This window comes from Necator americanus, chromosome III (assembly GCF_031761385.1).
Source record: "Necator americanus strain Aroian chromosome III, whole genome shotgun sequence".
Classification (NCBI taxonomy): domain Eukaryota; kingdom Metazoa; phylum Nematoda; class Chromadorea; order Rhabditida; family Ancylostomatidae; genus Necator; species Necator americanus.
In genome coordinates, this window is record NC_087373.1 from 25,191,525 (window position 1) to 25,215,748 (window position 24,224).

The following is a 24,224-nucleotide window of genomic DNA, read 5'->3' on the forward strand; positions in this document are numbered from 1 at the left end:
TTCTGCTTATTGTGGGAAAGAACATATAATAAAGTAAAATAATAAAGCAGCAACCAATAAGAGCTGGAGAGTCATCAGGAGTAAGCCATTACAGAAATTATGGAGAGCTTCCCAGATAGATGACTCCTCAAATCTTTCCAGTTATTTTTAAAAGGGAGACTACATGATAACTGTAGAATTTTCATACAATCATACGCGTTGGCGTGTCCCAAACAGATTTTCCCGACAGCATTCTAGTAAAAAAAAACATCATAGATTTTGGATGTCCGTAAAACTGACAACCATTTTTAGAATCTTAATTTGTGAATTTTATGGACATTATGGTCAACGTGGTCATGTGAACCAAGATATTCTTCCTCAGATTTCCGCTACATATGGTCCTTGTACGTGCTCAGATCTTTTCAGTTTTTTAACTGCGAAACGTTCCTATAAAGTGTACGTTAACGATTTACTAAGGTCGCCATCAGTAGCAGAAGGCCATATTCCTGCACGATTCCAGAAAACGGTGAAGAAAACGGAAAGGAAAGGGGAACATTCCTTTATCAAGGAAGTGAGCTCTGCAACGAGGAGTGGAGAAGAACGTGGGAGAGAGCTCCAAAAGTATACCGGTTTTGTAAATGCACCTTAAAAATAAAATTCATTTCAATTTTTCAAACATTCAAAACTCTGCTCTCACATCAAGAAATTGTATGTTTGAATGCTATAAGTTACCATCTCTTATCAAAACGAGAGAGTCCAACAAAAACGAGTGCCGGAAGTACAACACCGAAGAACCACTAACGATTATGACAAGTTTTGCAAAAATGGGAATCGCAGCTTGGAAACGAAAGCGAAAAACTATTGGAAACCAAAGAACGTACGTGTTCAGATCATGCGCCGACTAAGCATTGCTGCTATCGTTTCAGCATCTGTCCGCAAACTTCCAGCAGTGTGATTTTGTGACACAAATTCTCGAGTGCTTGCAGATCTCCGCGAACGCACACACAGCTACCGCGAGCACTGAAAGCGAACCACCTCTTTCAGGGGTGGTGGAAACGAGAGACCGTGGCTAGGTGCTGTTCTGTCCTGGGGTCTTGGTCTATAGTTGGGTCAAAAGCCCTGAAGCTCGGTGCAGATGCGTAAGCGGCTGCGCTCGAAGAGGCACAGTTACACCGGTGGCTGGACTTGAAATGGATCCCTCCCAGCTTCACTACGGTTGCAGGCAGTGGCGTTAACGCGAGGGTACCCTCTCGCTATGCTCAACCGCGCGGCTTCGAACGCAGCCGCTTACGCACCTGCACCGAGCTTCAGGTCGTTCTGATCCGACGATAGACCTGGGTCATCTCAAAAAGAATGCGATGAACTCTATACTGACTGTAAGAAAAAATCCATGAAACATCAATTAGAGAATCATCTGGAGAAACTCTTATTGCGACAACACTGTTGTTGCTTTTCCTACCGCCAGAAATTTTAGTCCTTTTCAATTCTGGCCATGTCGGCTCTAAATGTATTTTCGGCAGGTATCGAGTCCAGCAAAGTAGAAGCGATTTATTCAAAAAAGAAGCTAGACGCAGCGGAATCAGTCGAAATGTTGATGGAGTCTCGGGAAGGAGTACTGGTTGGTGCTGATCGTACTTTACAATTGTTCACGACCACCTTTTGAAAACAACAATAATACGATTCAAAAAGTGTTTTTAGTTTTTTTTTTACTGTCTCCTTTTTAGAAATGGAAGAAATTCCAAGCAGATCAATAGAAGAGCAGCAGGAGAGCAAATTGAGGAACTATCAGAAAAAGGGACTACGGTAACAATGACCTAACAGTGCATATGAAAATGATGGTCAACTGCAGAAGACTCAAATTTGTTACTACGATTTTCGATGTCGTCTAATTTGTTAGAGATTTTGTTGTAACCACGAGGTTAAAAACAAGGTCAGCGGAAAGTTTGGGATACTGGTTTATTGGATCTCAGTAAGACCAAAACGATTCAGGTTCCCCCGCTCTAGGAATGAACTCTTCATAACTGTACGAATAATGAATTCCACTTAAAGGCTTCACCCACGAATCTGGGGTGGTATGGGTTTCGGATGGGTTGTGCCTATACGGGGTCGTAGATTGTGGGGAAGAGGGTGATTCTGTTCATGTCCTTCTAATCGCCGTGAAAAACAGCCCGGAAGATGAGGCTTCGAGCGTTCCGGGGTGTCCACGAAGAATTGTATTGGAGCGCGCCAGCCTTGTACATGCGCTTCCGATCCTTTTTTAAGGGGATTAGGAAGAGATGAAAGGAATCACCCTCTTCCCACAATCTACGTCCCCGTATAGGCACCTAACCCACCTGAGCCCCGCACCACCCCAGTGGGATGGTGCCTTTAACGGACTTTCGTTTCATCCATAGTACAAGTTAAAGAGTTATCCAGTCGTGTGCAAAATTGAGGTACCTGAGTACTATTGAGTCTCAAGCTAATTGCTTTGTAAAGAGTTCCGCCTCTCCATTATATGTGAATTTAAAAAAAGAACTATACGAATCCTACCAAATATTGTAAGGGCCCAAACATAGAAAAATCCCTGCGGATACACTGACCATCGCTTTTTTTAATTCTTGTGGAAAGTGCGATCAAAGCGTTCTAGCGACCACCACAGGGTCGTGTTCTCCTTCTAGCGGTTTCTTTGTAACAGCCACGTTTCTTGTTTTTGGTAGCCTTTCATGTCTTTTTTCGTATTAACATGAATGGATTACGTACGCAATTACGTACTGTCTCACGATGCATTCGCAGGGATTGTATAATTGTCACTATTGAGCGATTTACCTGATTATTCTGCCATAAATCACTTATTCTCCGCTCTAACAGAGGTGTTTCTGTTCTGGCACGTCCTCCCCCAATGTACTATCCCCGTGGGGGATAGCAGAGGGTGGAGGAGGAGTAGTGCGGCCGAACTCGTTGGTTCGTTAAAAATCTACGGCCGCACGCTTGATTTAGTGACACACAAATACACTGCTAGAAAACCCTTCCGATGAGACGTTGAAGAGCTACCAGAACTAATGCAAAATACCAACTTTTTTCTTTAGGAAACTCGAAATCTGCTAGCACACCTCAATCTCCGTTACGGGCAGGGATCCTAAAGTGGTTCCAGCAAAGATCTCAAAGTCAAACACTTGGTGAGAATCTGCAGGAGGTCTTTGATGCTGCTAGTATCGAAATCCATGCCATCCGTCACGATGTGATCGATTTTATCGAGCACATCGTGGGGGAAGGATGCACATATTCACTATCTTGTTGGAAGTAATGTGAACAGCAAAAGTATGAAAAAAAGAGAAACAGCGCCACCAAACAACGCGATAGAATAACGAAAAAAGAAAAGTAGAACAAAGGATCAGAGTGAACAACACTAAGCGAGTTCTGTTCTCTCTTTTCAATATCAATTCACCATGAACTATGTTTTCTTTTCAAAAGTGATAACCCAAGCTTTGAATTTTGATTTTTTTTTAAACACACATAACAAACAAAAAGGCTACGATTACGAAAGCTACTTTCTTTTAAAAAAAAATCCGGAATAAGACATTGGATATTTAGACCATTTGAATCCCAGGAGACTTGATTTCGTTCCATATATATTGCTAGTATTCCATATTTAACCAACTACAGCCACTCCGACGCCACTTTCTTTCCTCAATCTCCTTATTTTGCCTCTCAGCTCGTAGAAAATTGGTTAAGCGTTGAGAAATGACAAGGAAACAATAAATAATAGAAATAAGAGGTGAATCAGTAGCCTCTTCAATGAACGGAGTCATTGAAGAGGTCATTAGTGTCAAACGTCAAAATTATAAATAAGATAGCTAGAAATATGAGCGCCGCAGGGAACAATCTCAGGATCTCTACTCGTTTTTACCCAGAAGCGGTTTATGAAGAATTTTCCATGTTTCTTCCCTCCATTAATGAGCAACGATCGAAACATGGTCCGAAAACCGCATCGGAAAACGGAAAAAACACGGAACGCTTCTTACAAATCCAGGGTGCAGACGAATTAGGAGACTGGTCAGTTTATCCGACGATGCAGCTCCTTACATCTGCACGAACGTTGAGATAAAAGAGCGTAAAGAATACGTGAGATTTCTAGGGAGCGTTTTGCGCTTTCGGTGTGATTTTTGCGAATTACGTTCGAAACTCGGTTCGGTAATGGTAGTTGAACATCGAAATCTACCGGAGGAAGCCCTCAACCCAAAAGTAGCCCTGATTTGTCTCAGTGCCTCTTTGTGTGACTTTCCTACCTCGTATTAACTGCAACGCTCCACTGAACATCATTATTTCTCGTACGAACGCCCCTAACTCCAAACGATCCTTAATAGTACATCTTTTTCACTTATTGTGGATGACGTATACTATTACAACTCCCCTTCTGCTGCTAAAATATAAGTCCCAAAGTATATTATCCTTATCTCTGACTTCCACAGTCGAAAGATTATCCTTAAAATTGACTAGTAACTAAAAGTGAAGAAGAGGTACGCTTCGATTACGAAGAAAACTATGCCAAAATACAACAGACCGATAAAACCACAAGGTTTGAGATCATTTTAAAAGAACCACATGTCTTATCAGAATAATATCTCATATCATACCTATAGAAACAACGCTTAAAAACGATGGAAATCCCACGAGAGGAGATCACGTTCATTTATTATGTGGGAGTAGAGGAAGGTTTCGTGTTCTTTCTTCTAAGTCGGAAGTTGAAGTCAACGAGTAATGGACTCTGCGGAAAATTTGCTAAGACGCCCTCATTCTGTCCAACCAGAAATTCGCAATCGCTTTCAACCAAGTTCTACGTTGTTCACTTTATTTCATTCTCTCAAACAATATTCTTCACTACTCACAGCTACACGTTCATCTAGAGCTTCCGAAAAACATGGAACACACGTGACATTACACATCCGTTATAAAAAAAATATCCACACGGACGCATTCTAATATGCTGCGCTACATAGAGAATGAGAATGTTTTTCAGCACGACACCAGCGGAGGCCTCAGCATATGTTTTCACTTATTTAACCATGCTCGCCACGTCTGAGCAGTTCTATAGCGGAAGAGAAAAATGCATAAACATCACATGTACATTCGAAAAGACCCACCAGTACGACGTTCTCGGACATCTCTGGATGGATCATGGGCAGCAATTATGCGCGAAAAGAGGCAAAGTGATGTTCTCACAGCAGGGAGTGAACAGACAAGTAAATTCAGCAATTCAGTGAACAAAAAAGTTGTAATGAAAGAGAAAGGCTCATCCTGAGCAGCAATAAACGGAGAGAAGTTCGTTCGAGTCAACACCATAATTCGCGAATTATGGCGGCCGCAATGTGACAGGTTCGGTTTGAGCTCAGCGATCCCAGAGGAATATCCCCATTAGTCGCCCTACATCGCTCTATTCGATCCGCCACCACCAATTCGGCGAGGAAAACGAGAGTCGATTTAAGGACATTTGCGTCCAGCAGAATTACGTGTCCAAGATATACTGGCGCATTGTGCGAGCAGCACCGGAGCTGACATCAAACGACTCGTCGTGAGCAGACGCACGCAGGTGGTTAGGTTCAACGCAATAACCGCCCAGATTGTCAGCTGTTCTCGAACACATTCGTACACGCGTAGAAAAAGGCTTGAAGTGGGTAGCTTGAAGTAACCGAGAGGAATTCACGGAAGAATTATGCAGACGGATGATGCAGATGCCCGCCAGATTTCAGGAAGTGGAATCAAAACAGTAAGTATTTCGCCGAAGAAGACGGAATATATGAAGGAGTAGAGAACGCTCGAGCATGCTAAGTGCTCTTGAGCAAATTGCCAGGGAATTGCGCATGAGAACTGAACGAGAAAAACACTCAGTCCTGGGTCGAAAACATTCATCGAGTGGATACCTTCGTAATACCAGCAACTATCAATGAAAGAAGGTCTTAGGAAGATTTCTGAGTGGAAATCTCTTGTTTGGGGGAAGATAATTAAGCAAAAAGTTTTTGTTTGCATTTGGAAATTTTGAATCTTTCCAATGTTGCGGTAGAAATGATGGATTGTAGAAAGAACACAAATCTGTGACCATTTTCTTCAAAGAATGAGTGGATAATGTGAAGTTGACCTGTTCGCTTGTCATTCCCCCGAGCAGTAAATGTATATGTTCTCGATTTTTCTATCAAGGTTTTCTCCTGAATCTGTCCTACACTAACGTTTAATAGAATAGCAATTTGTTGCTATGGAGAAGTTTTTGGCGTGTTTTCCTCTATGAAATCAGCAAATGCGATGGCGGATGAAAATGCTGAAAATTGTCTTGAAAAGTGCTTTTACGTGTATGACATATGTACGTTTCTGTGTTGTGTTGCAAGAGTTAGGAAACAGTTTGATGAATGAGAATGCCAGATGAATGAGAAGCGAGGCTAGGTAATAGTTGAAGAAAGGACTCGGGGTTTCAAGTTTTCAACTCATCCGAAAAAAAATCCATGACATTATTTTTCGAAAGATTGAAGTGTTGTAGTAGGGGAGCGGCGGCATCTCTCGAGTAAAAGCATCTCTTCGCGAGGCCAACTTGTCAGGAAATGTCACCGCTTCGTCATAAATCCCCCGGAATAATTGAATTTTTCTGCTGTTTGCGAACGTGGTCGAAAGCAACTTGGTCGAGAACTCGTAAACTTAACCAGAAATCTTTTGAATGCGTTATGACTATCGATAAATAAAAGATTGCGTCGTAAAAAAGAAACTGTAAATGTGATTCAGAGTGTCGTGCACGTAGAAGCGCACTTTTTGGAATATCGCCGACAAATCTCATTAGATCGGGTCATTACGTACGTACATTTCTGCGAAGAAATCTTCTCACAACCAATTCAAGTACAGTCAAAGAGAATAAGTTCTTTGTTGATCAGTAGAACTACTATAAAATGTGAGAAGATAATCAGCAACATTGGAAGAAGAGGTCAAAATATCTGTGAATGTTTTGGCAAAGGTGTTTCCAAGAAGAACGTAGCAACTCCTCGAGGAAATATGATAGAAGCGAAGACAAATCTCTTTCTCCATGCATGTTGCATGTATATCCAGTCTCCGCCTCGCAAATAATAGAACTCGCCAAATGAAATATGCAAACTACTGGCATTTTTCCTCGCTTCATCTGTTCTAAAAATTCAAAAAAAACCCCTCCGAATCAGATTAAATGCAGTGTTTATTGCCAAACGTGGGTCATTTTCATGCGCGCACCTCTTTCTTGCAGCACTTCCTTCTAGGCCAGTCGAGCCAAACTGAGTTATGGTACAGTCGTGTAAGAGGTTGCGTAAGAGGTCAAGATGACGCGGTAGGATCCTCGGTCACTGGAGCTAAAGTGGTGGGACCTTCGTTGGCTCCGTGAACGAGAATCCTGCCACACAATTTCGACCTCTTACGCAACTTCTAACGCGATCATACCACAATTGTCCGACCGCTTTATCCCTATAGTCCATGCATTTTTACGTCCCGAATCCAATAGATTTGGAAAGAATGATGGTGAATGAAAGGAAATCAAATTAACTACAACTATGACGCAAAGTGCACGATTCTGGCACAAACGAAGCAGATATTTGCTAGGATGGTCGGGGAAAACGGGCACGCAGATTTTTGTTCTTTTTGAAGGACTACATCGAAGTACGGTTGAAATGAAAAATCAAAGCAACAAATACGAGAATAACGTCCCTAAGACTTCACAAATTCTGGAAGTACGTCAAGTAAAGTGCAAACCATGACGCTCTCTAGGATAATCATGGGCTGACAGCGATAAAGAGACCAGGTGGAACAATCTCGCGCTTAGAGTACAAGTTTGATTGAAGGCATCACCTCACGAATCTGAGGTGGTATTTTTTTTTTGATTTCAGGTGGAGTATTCGTATACCGGGTCGTAGATCATGGAGAGAAGGGTGATCACGTTTATTTCCTCCTAATTGTCGTAAAAAACGGCCCGGAAGATACGGCTTCGGGCGTTCAGGTGCGCAATTTTCTACAAGGAGTTCGATTGGAGCGCGCCAGCCTTGTGCATGCGCCGCATCTTCCGGGCTTTTTTTTACGGCAATTAGGAAAAAACGAACGGAATCAACCTCCTCCCCTCCCCCTCCCCCTCCATAATCTACTGTCCCGTATAAGAATACTCCACCTGAGATCCGTGCCACCTCAGATTCGTGGGGTGATGCCTTTAAATATCATGAGCGTTAGACTGACGAAAGGAGAGGTCACGCTGTCACAGTCTATTCAAAAAATTGGAAAAGAAACGAAAAAAAGGTTCCATTTCTTTCCGAAACGCAGACTCTCTCTATACTTCCATCTTCTGCCTGGTGCACCTGTTCGAAACCTCACGATGAAAAAAGTAGAAGTTGCAGTTGCAATAACCATCAGCACACTGCACCTATAAGCAGAAGAGCGTTACCCCCAACACCATTTCCGCGCAACTTTTATAAAGAACCCGAACCAGCTCGCGAAACAGACACAAAATTTAGAATTCTATTATCTGGGGTGTTGTCCGCTCATAACCATCATAGACGACTCACCCTTAACAATCTTACGCGCGAGCAATGGCAGGGTTTGAAGGAAATCCGCGAAATGACTACAAGAGGGGACATACGTCTTTCAGTAAGCGATAAGGGTGGGGAATTCGTAGTCATGTCACAAGCTCTTGATCGGGAAATAACAAATCTTCACTTGCAAGATGAAACGATCTATCGCCGCGTAACAGAGAAAGAATTCCTTGTGCAGTGCAAACGCTTGAATCATGTATGGATGACTATGGGAAAATCTGCTGGCCTTGACGAACGATTTGTTAGCCGCCTAAAGCTTGACAAACCGACCTGCCCTGTGTTCTACAGCCTCATCAAAACGCATAAGCTGAAACCCGATGAGGTCAACTCAACATCAGCGGCCACATTCAAAATCCGACCAATAATAAGTTGTGTGGGAGGACCAACGGATCGCATTTCGTGGTTCCTTAATAAAATCGTGAGTCAAATTTTGCCTAAAATACCATCTCATTTGTCGAACACGCACCATTTCCTTGAGCGATTACGCAATGCGAGAGTTGAGGGCAACTGCGTAATAGAGTCTTTTGATGTAACCTCACTCTACACGAATGTAAAAAACAGTGAGGCGCTGCAAGCTCTCTCTGAGATGATAGATTTATATGGTAACAACTTGGAAACATATGGACTAAGTAAATCTCGCATAATAACGCTTATCAAGGAATGCCTGAATTGCAATATCTTCAGGTGGTCAGGAAATTATTTCGCGCAACTGAGAGGGCTAGCAATGGGTCAACGATTAGCACCAGTACTGGCTATCTGCTTCATGAGCAGAATCGAAGAACCAGTACTTTCGCGTAGACCAATAATGTATTGCAGATATATTGACGACTGTTGCATCATAACATCAACACAGTCCGAAATGGACGAGTGTTTCCGAATACTCAACCAACAATCGCAATATATAAGACTCACACGAGAAACCCCAAAAGAAGGATGGCTTCCGTACCTCAACACACAAATAAGTACTTCAAACGGCATTATTAGAGTAAAGTGGTATCGCAAAGAAAGTTGCAAGAACATCATATTGCACGCCAAATCTGCACATCCGACTGCAGTAAAACGCGCAGTGATTCGTAATATGTTCAAAACCGCTAGTGAAGTATGCACTGGCAACCAAGAACGACACGAATCACGAAGACTAGCTTGAAAATCGCATGTGCCAATGGCCATACAGTACGTCCGCATTACCGAAGAACCCGCACTGTAAATAGCAATATTCCGCGCGAAAACAAAATTTCTCTTTGTCTTCCTTTTATCTCTGACAATGTCAGTGCCGCTGTTCAGCGCAGCATTATCCAAGCACAATTACAAAATGACGTGATCTTGGTAAATATCCCAAATGCAAACATCAAAAGCCAGCTTGTTAGAAACAGACTATATGATAGATACTGCATCTGTGAAAGATGTGTTATTTGTCCTTACGGAAAAACAGGCGACTGCGCAAAAATAGGGGTAATATATGAGATTGAGTGCTTGATATGCAAGGCAACTTACGTTGGGGAGACCGGTAGAAATCTTGGAGTGAGGATTAATGAACACATGGCCGGAAAACGACGAAAAAGTTTGATAACACCACTAGGAAGGCACAGACATGAGGCCCACAACGGGAACGATTACGATGTGAAATGCGTTATACTGGCTCACGAAACAGAAATATCGGCAAGGAAGACGTTGGAGGCGTTTTTTATTCTTAAAAGAAACCCTTCAATGAATAATAAGAATGAATGCTTGTCCATAACGAATGAGTTCTTGCCACTTGTACCGCTCTGTGACCTATAACCGCCTGATATTCTGTGTGTAGATCAAATAATCTATGTCGTCGCTGGTGATCTACACGCAGTAACACTCATTCGCTGGTACACTGAGTGACAAGTGCGTGCAACCAGCCGCGCCACATCCGGTGGAGCAAAACGTAAGACCATTTTCAATGTAGATAGGTTTCTGTTTTCACTACCCTGAACGATTATCGAAACACTGACCCAGGGTGGTGTGGCATTTGACGGGATAAACGTAGCATTGTTCCAGTCATCCTCTATTTAGGCCTCTGAAGACGGCGAAAAAGCCGAAACGTCAGGCAAATAAAGGTTCCATCTAAAAACCTCGTAGGCACACTATAGCAAAACACAGACAGAATATGCCGAGGTTTCAAGACAAAAGAACATTCGAACTAGAAGTTGCACAATTTGATCAGGCCTCAGATAGCCTGAAGTCTATCCTGGATCCCATCCTTGACAACGGGAGGTTGGGAACCTTTAATAAGGATAGTCCTAAGCTTGTGTTCGAAAGTATCCCACTCCAGTTAGAAGAATTGTGGGGTTTTTTTTGAGAATTTTTGAGAATTAACGCAAAGTGGAGCGAACACGTTAGAGCCATAGCAGCGATGGTACTACAACATATCAGTTTAAGACTGAGACAATGTACACGAAGTGATGATCGCCACCTTAATGAAGTATATTAGAAAAGGGTATTACTCTAATTACTAGTTTCCATTCGTTTTACTAAGATTTGCTGCAATATCTGAGCAGAAAAATGTTTTCATTTGTATATCTCACCTGTAAAAATGATTACCCCATCCAGTAGATCTGTTTGATAATGAAATGGTATGAAATGCGTTTTTCCGGGAAGAAATTCCAGAGAAACATCCAAGACTGCAAGAATGTCCTGTTTAAGTTGTCCTATGAATACGAAGAGATGGTGTGTGCAACTGACCGTGGCAGCTTGGCGTGTCGGAGCTGAGTTTGAATGACTTCTGAGATCCAAGTTATGTAAAAGGTAGTTAATAGGTACTATCTAGTTGTATTGCTCTTAAAATCTGCAGCGACTAGGATTGAACTCGAATCCTCGAAGTTACGATAACGACTGAATACACAACCCAAAGATCTTTCAAAGATATCCATTCTAATTATCGAATATCGACGGTCACTACGGACTCAGTTCTTCAATTTTAAAGAAACAAACCGCGTCTGTGACAGTTGGCCTGTCCTATTATAAAGGATAAATAAACTCATAAACAGAGTTTTCTAGCGATAATTTTCTTTTACAGCCAAACGAACTCTTCTTTTTTTGAATATTCAAAGGTTGCGAGTATGGTTTTTCTGAACGTTACAGCTGCAGTCGGGTCAAAACAACATAAACCTCTCTGCAATTACGAAACGGCTGTGTTCGAAGCGGTGCGATGGAGCGTAGCGGTTAGGGTCAAGTTGGGACCCTTCCTTGAACCCCTCATCGTTGCAGTTTGCTATCCGGTCCCGCCTCGATCCAACTGCAACATGCTTCACGTCTTGACCTAACTATACCTCCTCCCTTCGCTTGCTGCGGTATTTTGAAAATGAGCAACGCTTGCATAAAAGAGTGGTGATCATCGTGAAATCGTTGTCAAGATATACTTTACGCATTAGCGGAAGATAATAACAAGTTTTCCCAAGTGAAAACTGTCTCTGTTACGTATTAATTCGAAGGAGTGGCACAGCCTTCAGTTCGAGTGGGGATAACTCCACTTTGCTTTTCGTGCAAGCAAAAATATCGGTTTGGGGAGCGTTAGCAATCTTCTTCAGCGCGTGTTATCCACTCATTAGTTTTTGCAACCGTATGCTCTGGAACACTTTCCGACAGAAACGAAAAGAGAAAGAAAGAAGAAAACCGCCTTTGAGAAAAACCCTCTTAAATTACAACTTCAGGGACGGGAGTAGTGTAGCGGTAAGAGGTTCCGCTTCCTGCACGATCGGTTCGAATCAGCCCAAGCACCCACCAGGCCTTTCATCCCTCCGGGGTCGATAAAATAAAATAAAAATTAAATTAAATAAGTAAACTGGTGCCAGAGTTGTCTGGGAGGACAAATACACTGACTTGACACATCGGCTAGCCACCGCAAGTCATTGTATAGGCCAGTTACACGTTCGTGAACATCAAACGATTCTGAATTGAAGTGAACGTGGCGGCGCATCCCAAGCGGCCATGTTCACTTCAATTCAGAATCGAATAAAGAATGAAACCTATCCTTTATCCTTTCATTACAATTTCGTTGTAAAGGGCTTTTTATCCTTTCTTTTTTCAGTTCTCCAGGAGGGAGTATTTTGGATGTTTGGATGCATACAGAAATCGGTAAGAGTCTGAGAAAGGCTTGCCCTGCAAAATACTAGCATTCCTCAATTCCAGTACATTCCAAGCACATTCATGATAAATCTTTAATCATTTCCCCTGCAATGACTTTAGAAAAAAAAAAGATGAAGAGAATAATGTGCTCGGGGTTGACCAATTTCTCACCATGCGCCAGCGCATTCAACTTCAATTCAGAATCGTGAGGGTTTTATGAATACGAATGCGGCCAACAGTATCTCGTTCTGTTTAAGCAACGTACGACGTAGCAACGCAAGTCAGTGCCCTTATGGTTCAGGAAAATTCTATGAAGAGTCTTCTAATCCCAGTGGATTGAAAAGGTTTGTTGATCTCGGATGGTTTTGAACCATCATGTGCGCGGTAGTGGCGATGGATGACCTTTCATCATTATTCACGAACCTATGAGTTAGGAAAAAAGGAAAAAAGTTAGGAACAAATGTCTCGGTCACCGTTTGCAAAACTCATGATCACGGCCATCAAGCACGGCCAACTGAAGCGTGGAAGGAGAGCTCACGACATTGGCTCAGTCTAACGGTAAATAATGCTAGTGAAAATAATTTGAAATCTAATGCTTTGAGAAATGAGCCACGAATACTGAAGTCAAGACAAAGAAATGTCCTCTATTAAAAAATTGGAATTTCAGAAAGGACCGTTAGAAACCGGGAATAGTAGCAGCTTTTTATTTAATCCCAGAATAAAGCGATTTGAGCCAAAGCAGAACAATGCGGTTTCATTCCAACGCCATTGCAAATAATTTCATTTGAGTTTAACCCAAAACAGAGTCGTGTGCTTCTTACTTTATTTTATTTTTTTTTACATTTTAAAAGAACGAAAAGAACAGAGAAGAATCGGGGAAACGAAGTAAAGGACTAAATCGAAGTCGCGTAGCATTTATTAGTAATGATTGGAGGAGACCACATGTGGATATCGGGGCGGAGCAAAGAAAAGTCGCTGCTCTCACTTACATAGAAAAAGTTCGGCCATAGGGCTACACTGCGCCATCCATCATAGGTAAAATGTTCTCATGGAGACATTGCGCTCGTATTACGTAAAATGGCCCTACCGCAATTCTCCATTTCATTCCTGGATTACGTAAAGAGGCCACAGAAAGCTATTTCAAGAGGTCTGAAGGAACGCTTAAGCTTGGGGTGTCCTATAACTGAACTGCCTAGTCTACCTATGCCTACATTAAAGGCATCACTCCATGAATCTGAGGTGGTACGGATTTCAGGTGGAGTATTTGTATACGGGATCGTAGATTATGGAGAGAAGAGTGATTCCGTCCAATTCTTCCTAATTGCCGTAAAAAACGGCCCGGAAGATACGGCGCCGTACAAGGCTGGCGCACTCCAGTCAAACTCCTCGTAGAAAATAGTGCGCCAGAACGCCTAAAGCCGTATCTCCCGGGCCGTTTTTACGGCAATGAGGAAGAAATGGACGGAATCACCCCTCTATCCATAATCTCCCATCCCGTATACGAATACTCCACCTGAAATCCGTACCACCTCAGATTCGTGGGGTGATGCCTTTAAACTTCAACGACTTCACTGCCAGTGAATTTGTGGCGTGAATATGGACACGACTTGTTGCTGAGAGACCGACGAAAATCCAGTAATCGGTACAAGAGAAAATATGCTAAAGTACGTAACGACATGCAGTTTGAAATAAGACGACTGTAGATATCGAGACATTTCCGAACAAGGCAAGCTAGTTTAGGTAAATATACAATATAACAACACAAACATTAATATAAACAGGTAATAGAACTTTCGATACTAAGTTGACGTTCTTTTGCAGTGTTTTTCTGAAACTTCTGATTCAGTGGCGCAGCCAAACAACAAAAAGAGATTTGTCGTAACTGCTTAGCGTTTTTCCCTCAAATATGCTCCTAAAGATACTTTAAACTTGTACTTTTTTGCGCGAAAGTACTGCTCTGATGAGGGACCTCTGGAAAGTTGCAGCGAAATCAGTTTGAAGGAGAAAAACAACGTGTCAACGGCGGTATAATTCTGTCGCCCTGGCTTAGCAAATCAAAGAAATTTAAAAAATAAAGATATCTAAAAATTCAATTGTTATTGACAACTTGGAAAAAAAACACTATTTTCTTTTGTTTTGTTTAAAAAAGACTCGGCTCCTCTTTAGTTAAACACATATTGTTTTTTAAACAATTGCTTCAGAAAACACTGCGTCCTACCTCAATGGACAAAAATTTGGAAAACTACCACACTGCCACAAAGGGAGTTTTGGTTCTTTTGAATTTAACTGCTTCATTGTTTTTAAAAAAATTTGGACAAATGCGGTTCTTTTACATGCAAAAAAAAAAGTTAAATGAAAAAATGGGGAACAATATGTGTTTAAGGACCTATTTCGATTTTGAAATCGTCTGATGATAATTGATCTAATATTAAAGGCATTACCCCTCGAATCTGAGATGGTAAGGATTTCAGATGGAGTATTCGTATACGGGATCGTAGATTAATGAGAGGGGGTGATTCCGTCCATTTCTTCCTAATTGCCTTAAAAAAAAGATAGGGCTCCGAGCGTCTCGGGGCGCTACTTTCTACAACCAGTTGTACAGGGGCGCGCCAGGCTTGTGCACGCGTCGCATCTTCCGGACCGTTTTTTACGGCAGTTAGGAAGAAGTGGATGGAATCACCCCTCTCTCCATAATCTACTAACACATATAAGAATACTCCACCTGAAAGCTGCACCACCTCAGATTCGTGGGGTGATGCCTTTAATATACACCGCTGGTATAGGCCATGATGACAAGGGGTCCTCGATCCGGAAACAATGAACGCTTGGAAGTAAACGCTTAGGCATAGTGTCTCAGGACAGCTTTCTCTTCAAGGATTCATGAAATGACGGAAAAAACCATTCAATATAGATAAACGAAAATAGGACGCTTCATTTGTGGAGATCCTTTTATCATTGATGCATACTCCGAAATGCGAGAGTTGCTTACAAAAGACATAGGAAAGTCTACACCCTGATGAGCAACCAAAGACCTGAATTCTTCGCACTGGTCAGTCTACGACAGGCCTTGTCTTCACTGAAGGGGGCAGATCTTCACATTTGAAATCTGGGAAATTAAGCCTCCGAGACCTTGAAGCCGCTTGCAATCCACCTCGGCCCGTCTCAACAACGTGCTTCGCATGGCTGGAATCTCAAAAAATTCGTCCGTTTAATCGATGTTGTGAGTAGACGAATAACTGCTGCGGTTGGCTTCATAGGCCAGGTGTACTTCACCATTTGAATTGAAGCTGGAGCGGGATAAGAGGCTGTAGAGGAAACGAGTCTTTCCTGTTCGACTTTGCGATCGATGACATAGAAGAAAAGAAGAAAGAAGACTCTTCTTGAGTGAGAAGAGCACCCAAGAAGAGTCTTGGAAGTGTGAGGGTGGTGGGCACTTCAGGTGAGAGGCGACGTTCGACAGAATACGGAGCGAATTTGTTGAGTTGAAGCGACCCTTAGCTAAATATTGAGTTGAGTATGTTTGGCTCTGCTCATGACCTACACAGTTTGGCGAAGATGTAGGCAAATATTTTAGGCCATAATATCTAATTTCAGCAGAAGTCAAATAAGTTGAGTTATTACGATGTACATTTCTTAGATGTTCGAGCATTGCAACATATCTTGTCAAAACTACTGTCAAATTGCATCATAAATATTCGAATTTGGAGCATTTGCCCCATAACGGGGTCCACGCCGAATTGGATTGGTGGATCGGCATCAGAAAGCTACCACACAGGAGCCTACTGTGCCAGGTTGATGTTTTTGCCTCAGAAGGCAGTGAGATGCTTCCAACGGGGCCAAGTTGGTAAATCTACCACAGAAATGAAGTGAGATATCTAAGTGTTGATATCTAGAAAACAATCGTACAAGTTCCAACGCCCTTAGACTAGTACATTAAGGCCAGAAAATGGAAGGGCGAGGTGAGAAAGTCGGGAAGAAGAGCGTCAGAACTGTGCAGCATGTGAGAAAGAAGCGAAGTAGGCGCAGTGGTGTCAAAGGTAAGAGTGGTGCGACGACACCAAAAAGTGAATCCGTTGGTTAACCATCTTTCCCCAAAAAAGAGTAGTAGGAAACGCCTAGGAAAACAGGAAGTGCTTAGAAAGACACTCACGGCTATAACAGCTCCAACAACGCACTGTAATCTAACGTTCAACTGTTCTATCTTCCGCACGTTTCTCCCTTCGTGTGGCCACACCTTGATTTCAGAGGTGCTGTTCTACCAGCACACAACTCCTGAAATAATAGCTGTTCACACGATCTCACGTGAGACCTTTATCCTTGTCAGCACGGTGATGATCACGTCATTCTGCGTTAACAGGAATTTGAAGGAAGAAAAAAGTTTCACACAATACTCCTAAAAGCTGCCTTCAGATTGTAGTGATTAAGTGATAATAACTGAATGAATTATTTCCAGATGCTGTTTTGGCAGAAACGCTGTGATGCCTCATCAGTACCAGGATATTCGATAAGAAAGCGTCGTCCATAACAACAACACTTCTGATCGTGTCTCCAACCTGTATCAAACGGAGGGTCACTTATAGTTAACGTTCAAGGCTGTGCTTATCATTCACGAGTGAAAAAGAAGCATGCAAACTAATATTTGAGGATTTATCGCTTGCGCTCGTCTCCGCATTCGAATCGAGTTGTCACAGTTCTTCCTGTTTCAAACCAACTTTCTAGCAATCCGAGGATTAACTGGTATATACGTAGACTGGAAAGCTAGCTTTGATGCAACCGCTGACTCCGAATCAGGTCGTCAACTGTTCGAAGAAATTTATGGCGGCAGTGCCGCTGATAAGAATACCAGCTTCTTAATTCCTCTGGTTTCACAGGTTCCAAAGAATAATAGAAGAAAAAAGGAGTAAGAAGGAACGCAACAAGTTATGCGATTGACCGCAAGTCAAGTCTTTTTCAGCCGACTGAGCACTGAAAAAGCAAAGGTGTGGTATCGCCGCCTGCCGTAATTGAATGAGAATTTCAGGATATTTTATATATATTTCTTGGTTCTTCCGCTTAAGGCCTATACAAAATCGGGCTGAAAAGAAAGATAAATGTTTACCAAAAGCAGTAAATTCAACCTAACATAGTCCGAGGTCATACCCGCAAAATTCTTCCAGGACTTTAACTTTCAAATTTGATCAAAATATCAAGGAATTGTTGATGCAATCCAACAAAAACGTCAATTCAGAATTTTCTTTAACTTATATGATTTTGATTGTTGTGTGAAGTTGTGAGAGATTAACATTCCGTGAAATGTTCTCAATTTCGGAGAGAAATCCATAGGATTTTGTGAGCGCCTTGTATGTCTTCAATTCGAAAATTAATCTATGTATGTTGAGTTCTTGTGAAGTGAAACGATCAGCAACACCTTAAAGTTGACGTCACTTATTCAGATCATTTCTTGGATAACTGCGATAGTTGTGAAGCTGAACGAAAAATATGAGAGATGAAGTATTTCCCTGTGAAACGCCACTCTACATTTTCTTAGGCGCAAAAGTTCATCCGTTATCGTCACATAGGAAGAATTTTGCCAAAACGTAATCTTTCATCCGCTTTCATAGGAAGGCGTCAAATCATAGACTACCGAACTCTTCCTTTCTCTTTCAGCCTTCAACCTTCAATGAAATCCCTTCACATGACACTGTTAAACACCATTTAAGCTTAAACAAGTGATACTAATTATTTAGCAACTTGTTGCACCGACCAAATTTATCTGGAAACACGTTGAACCTAGCCTTTCAACTCGAATATGAGAAATAAGAAAACTCGTCCGCAATATGAACTTCAACCACGCAGCGTCCCCTGCGAACCATCATTTTCATCGTTGGTTTCATTCTCTGGTTGGATACACAGAAAGAGAAGAGTCGGACTAAAACGTACTAATGTGGAAAGAACCAACATGTGAGATTTTCTCGATGGGCCGGTTATATTTGCGACCTGAACTGAGTAAGGTGTTTCAAATGGAAATGCTTTCTCAATAACATTCTTCGCTCCCCACAAATCCATCTCATAGTGCCTTACTAGAACTTTCAAACTAATTGAAAAGTAAATTGTTCTTGTGTGGAGATGTTCACTAATTGCAGTTACATTCTGAGGGAGAGGTGGAAACAGAAGTAGGTCAAGTCGGGTACAAGTTTTTCTACGCAGTTTCCAACATCACTCTGCGAAAAGGATCTTTGCTACGCTGTCAAGGCAACATACGCGTGCAGAAAATCGAGAGCGAAGGATTCATCCATGTGTTAGACCGGAAGCAATGAAGCGAATTCACATCTCTGTGTGCGCATTCTCTGCGTGAAATCACATGAAAGATGCATGGATTCGTACTCTCCATTGTCTCGAAGACAAATCATCATCATTGTGTAGCCCTGTGGAGTGTGACTGCAAGGGCAAATCTGTTCATAGACTTTCTATAGACTTCTTGTATGTTCGGGCACATGCGGTTAACCCATTGATGATTTTCTTTTTGTTTTTTTCTTCAGTCGCCAGTCTGTATTTGAATAAAAAATAATAATAAATAATAATGAACCCATAACTAAAACTTTTTTTAAAAAAATTGGGAAATCATCAAAAATAACCGTTGAAAAGAGTGCGGCTCACGGGTGAGCTGCGTTGTCCCGCGCGACCAAAAAATAAGCGCAGCTCACCGTTGGGCTGTCCAGTCGTCAAAGGATTAAAAATGATCTGACTTGTGATGCATACGCGGTTGCGCTTGAAGTGAAGCGCTGGGACCCTCACTCAGCCAAGGCTGCCCGCAGAGTTCGCGGGCGGCTCTGCGCTTTGATGGTTACCGAGCGTTCATACCCGTGCACTCAGTAACCACCGAACCGCACAGCCGTTCTCTGGTGAAAGTTCGAGAGACTTTGGGCCCATCTGTCTATCTCCGTTGTTGGATCGAATAGTGTACTTTCGAATTGATAGAGTAATTTCAAATTGTTCACATACTTCATTATAATTATAAGTGGGAATAACTGGAGCAGCCCGCGGAGGAAAATTATGGTAAGAACCTTGTCGTAAAATGAATGTTTTGGAGTAATGGCGAAAGAGCTTCATTAAGTAGCAACTGTGGATTTTGCTCACAACCCACCAAATAAAAGCGGAATCAAATTTCTGAAATTCGGGTTGCAAATTAAGACGTTAGCGACGTCCCAGCATATGATAGGGTTGCACAAGCACACCTAAGAAGAGCTTAAAAGCAGCGCTCATATTCAAAACAAATGCCTGGATTCGACGAAGTGTATTGGGCAGTTGAAAACTAATACAAAAAGTGGCCAATTTGACGGGTTTTTTTTGGAGAAATCTCTCATAGCACTGCTCAGCTTTGTGGCTGCAATCATTTTCTACACGAATATTTGACCATCCCCATAACAGTAACTCCAACTTTTTAAATCATTCAAATATTTGACCCGAGAAATCTCCGAATTAATTGATAATTAACTTCCTGACCTCTCTGGTCGTTCGGATTTTTATCGATACAATTTTTTCTGATATTAATGTAAAACAGGCAGACGGTTTGATATCTAAAAATTATGAAAAGGACTGTGTTGCAGGCGTTCCTCGGAATTCATACTATTGTTGCTGAATGCTCGTCATTTCTTAAAGGCAGTGCGTCACGATTTTGAAATTGTGCGGAACCCAAACCGGAAGCGTTAAAGGTATCACCCCACGAATCTGAGGTGGTGCAGATTTCAGGTGGAGTATTCGTATACGGGATGGGAGACTACGGAGAGGGGGGTGATTCCGTCCATTTCTTCCTAATTGCCGTGAAACACGGCCCGGAAGATACGGCTTCAGGCGTTTTGGCGCACTATTTTCTACAAGGAGTTTGACTGGAGCGCGCCAGTCTTGTGCGGCGCCGCATCTTCCGGGCCGTTTTTTTACGGCAATTAGCAAGAAATGGACGGAATCACCTCCCTCTCCGTAGTCTCCCATCCTGTATACGGATACTCCACCTGAAATCTGCCCACCTCAGATTCGTGGGGTGATGCCTTTAAGTTACGGTAGTAGACCCCGGAACACGGCGTGGCCATCATCCGCATTCCGCTCATCATTCCCTAATCCTGTGAAAGACGCCGTTACTACGACTATTTCATCTACAACACACCACCCCTGCGCGCGCGCCGCATCCATTTGCGAACGATCGAAGATTTGTGGTATCTTCTCGCCAAGCCACTCAAGAGAAATCAATGATCAAGCTGCTCAGGGGATTGGAACGTGTAAATACACGCGCGTTCTAACGTACCTCGTACAAACAAAAGCTTTCCCATGCTATTTTTTTTACGACGACTAAGGAAAGATGAGAAAAAAACGCGGGGTTCCGCAACCCACTACTCGGGCTCCATGTTTTTTCTGCGAGTTCCACAGCACGTGAAAATCACGATACGCTACCTCTAACCCCCCTGCGTCTGGTATTTGTCGTTTCGAACCGCTATTGGGATTTCGATTAGGGCAAGAAAAAGAGCTGTGTGTAGTGTGTGTGTGCGCGTTTGTGGCAGAGGCACCACACTCACCTTTTCAATCAGCATCGAATACATTATTACACGGTAGTTGGAGGAAGACGCTACCTTGTAAATTACTCATGGATCCCATCTGTCGCATATTCTCTTCCTGCGTTCCTGTATTCGCTCTTAAAACAATTCCTCTCAGCATAGAGTGAAAAGGAAACGGAATGCTAGTCTGTTTGTCCGCAAAACATCGGTCATATTCATACAATGGCCCGCCTGCTACTACTACTGCTACAGACTCAATTACAGCATACCTTTTGCAGAGCACGGTCCACAAGTGCGAAAGAAAACACTGGCTTAAAGGTTGTTGAGAATTTTCCTGAAAAAAGGCTAGTATCAGTTGTTCGCTGAGAAGTCGTCCTCAATTCGTTTCTCCCTATTCGAAACTGCTACGAAGGCTAAAGACTTCTGCGTCAAGTGAATATTCAATATTCTGTTTTCTACTGACAACTACAGTTGTTACTAAAAACTTGGATGAGGCATGTCGCCGTTTATGCTCCCATAAAACACGTATGGAGTCAAAACCTATTACCTTAAACTTCCGAGATAGAAACTGAATAGACCAGCGAGAGCTAGCTAAGTTTTATTTAACAAGTAGAAATCGCATATCAACGTCATTTCTCGACTAAATGGCACCACGTGACCAATTCCTGGATGAAGACATTTACGCTGTGAATAACTAACACATCTTGCATCAAATCCACTATAATTCAAGTATTTTCTTGGAGATGCACTTTTATTTCCACTACTTCTTCTTGATTCCTGCACTTAGAATGAAAGTTCGGGTTTTTGGCGTCATGAGCACCTCGAATTTCCGTAATCTTCACCTTTCCTGAATCACGGGCGGGTGTAGTGTAGCGGTTAGTGGTTAAGATTCCTGCACGATCGATCGGATGTTCGAAGCCGCCCTAGTGCTCAGCAAGCCTTTCATTTCTCCGGGTCGATAAATTGGTAGTAAACCTGTCTGGAAGGATAAAAACCCTGACTCATCGGCTAGCCACCAGAAGTCATTGTATAGGACAGTTACACGTCCGTAAACCTCAAAAAATTCTGAATTGAAACGAATGTGGGGCGCATGTGTGTGCGAACGTGTGTGGCGTGGATTGATTAACGCCAGAAACTTTATCCTTTATCCTTTTCCGTATCAGTCCCATAATGTGGTGTGGATCCTATTGGGCTGTGGTCAGCGCCAAAATGGTTCTAACCGGGTGAATCTGATGCTCTCAATCCTCACGGGTTGTACTGATCGTAGCGGCCAGTGGCCATCAAGCTAGAGACTACGCCACGAATCCATTTGATGGGACTTCGCTTTCTTAGGAACCCAGTAACCTGTTTTTGTAAAGGATGCAGTTGCTAGCCCACAGCACGACCGATCATACGCCATTTATCAGCAATGTGATTCTTTCAAAATCAGAGCGTGAACCCACTTTGTCACACCCACGTATTGTCGTGTTTTGTTCACAGCTGCACTAGATGTAAGTAGGATTTACCATTCAGTTTCTGATACGTCGCTTTTTTCCCAATAGCATAAATTTCTCCCGTATATGATGTAAACTTCTACTTGTCTCAGCATATCAATAAACGTTCATAGTGAAAACTAGCGAAGCTGCTACGTACTTCTCCAATCCAGCACTACAAAAGTCTTTGGGAACAAACAATACATTTAAAATCAATTTAAGGGTAGCACCCATTGAAGCAAGAAAACTATGGTTTACTTAGAACATCATACCAGTCATAAACACATCAAAAATAGTAGAAAGCTCAAGAAAAGACTGTCGAATCAATTTACAGCGTCATGGACAAACTTACAACTCTCATCTGCATCAAATTAAGTGCACCAGAACAGTGATGTTTGTGCAACATCATTGCCGGTACAAACCTCATGGCGGTGAAGACATCTCGATGTACAAATCTTCGCGTTGAGCAGTCTTCATTGAATCAGTGAACGATGACAATCTCCTCGACATAAGAAATCAATGGCTTTTGAGAAGCAGCCATTATACATCCCTAACTAGAAAGCTGGTTGGTCACGAAGCTACGTGACGCGTCCCCAGATGACTAATAGGAACCTGCAACCTTCTGCCTGCCAGGAGAAGCAGGGTTAAAGGGAACGGCTCCTTGCCTTTACAGAGGGGGGAATAAATTAAAATCTCTTCTATCCCCCACGAAGACCAATCCAAAAGCATGCAGTCATGCCATGAAGAGTAAAAGGGAGGCAGTTTGGAATCGCCGCTTTGCGAAAACGCAACGAACAGCAATATGAAAGGGCCTCCTGACTCAAGAGGATGTCCTGGTACGGCAGCGCCAGAAAGGACGGGGTTGCAGAAGCGATCAAGAGAACGGAAAACGGTTAAGATGACGGTATATACAAACAACGCATGAACGCATGTGTTGAAAACGGTCAGTGAAGTGATAATCTAATCCTCTAATCGCAGCCAAGAAGGTTAAGTACAACTTCATCGGACTGACCGAGACAATGCCCTAACGCCGTTAACGAAAACTGGAGAATTGTTCTTTGAAAAATGCGACAGAAGTGGGGCTGAGTGGTAGGATAGGTGTCCCCGTCAACACGAGTATGGTAATAAAAATCGACTTTTTCCAACAACTAACTACCCAATCAGCCCAAAAGATCTTTTTTTTTCTTTTGTTCAACGCTTTGACTTTTCTTGACTGCCGGACTTAGAGGAGTTCTACGGAGAAGATCACACCTTCCACAGAGCCTTTGTCGGTGATTTCGTCGCCTCGGAAGAACGTCTGAAGAACTTCACATCGGAACTCACGGCCGGCATTTAAAGAGCAGGGAGAGAGGCTTTCCGATCATGGCGATTTAAACTAGCCATAGGTCTCGCATTTCCAGAAGGCTCCTCTCTACGCAGGACGTGGGAGCAGTTCCCTCGTGGGGGTGCAGTAATGAAATTGTCGACATCAGCGAAAAGGTATACCTTGACGAATGACGCTGTTCTAGCAACGTTCTATTCAGAATCGAACTATTGCCCCCTTTGAGCCAGATTTTCCCTCAAGTAGAGATAAGAGAAAACCGCAAATTTGCGAAATC

At 42.6% G+C, this 24,224-nt stretch overlaps 2 protein-coding genes across 2 annotated transcripts; both read left to right on the top strand.

Annotated features, from left to right (window-relative positions):
* Positions 1–262: 262 nt before the first annotated feature.
* RB195_010872 (uncharacterized protein) lies at positions 263–628 on the top strand (the record flags this gene model as incomplete). Its single annotated transcript, XM_064192049.1, has 1 exon — positions 263–628. The coding sequence occupies one exon, from the start codon at positions 263–265 to the stop codon at positions 626–628; it is 366 nt and encodes a 121-aa protein (XP_064049632.1).
* Positions 629–8,562: 7,934 nt separating this feature from the next.
* Positions 8,563–9,684, top strand: RB195_010873 (uncharacterized protein; the record flags this gene model as incomplete). The annotated part of the gene is made up of 1 exon (XM_064192050.1): positions 8,563–9,684. The coding sequence occupies one exon, from the start codon at positions 8,563–8,565 to the stop codon at positions 9,682–9,684; it is 1,122 nt and encodes a 373-aa protein (XP_064049633.1).
* Between the last annotated feature and the right edge of the window lie 14,540 nt (positions 9,685–24,224).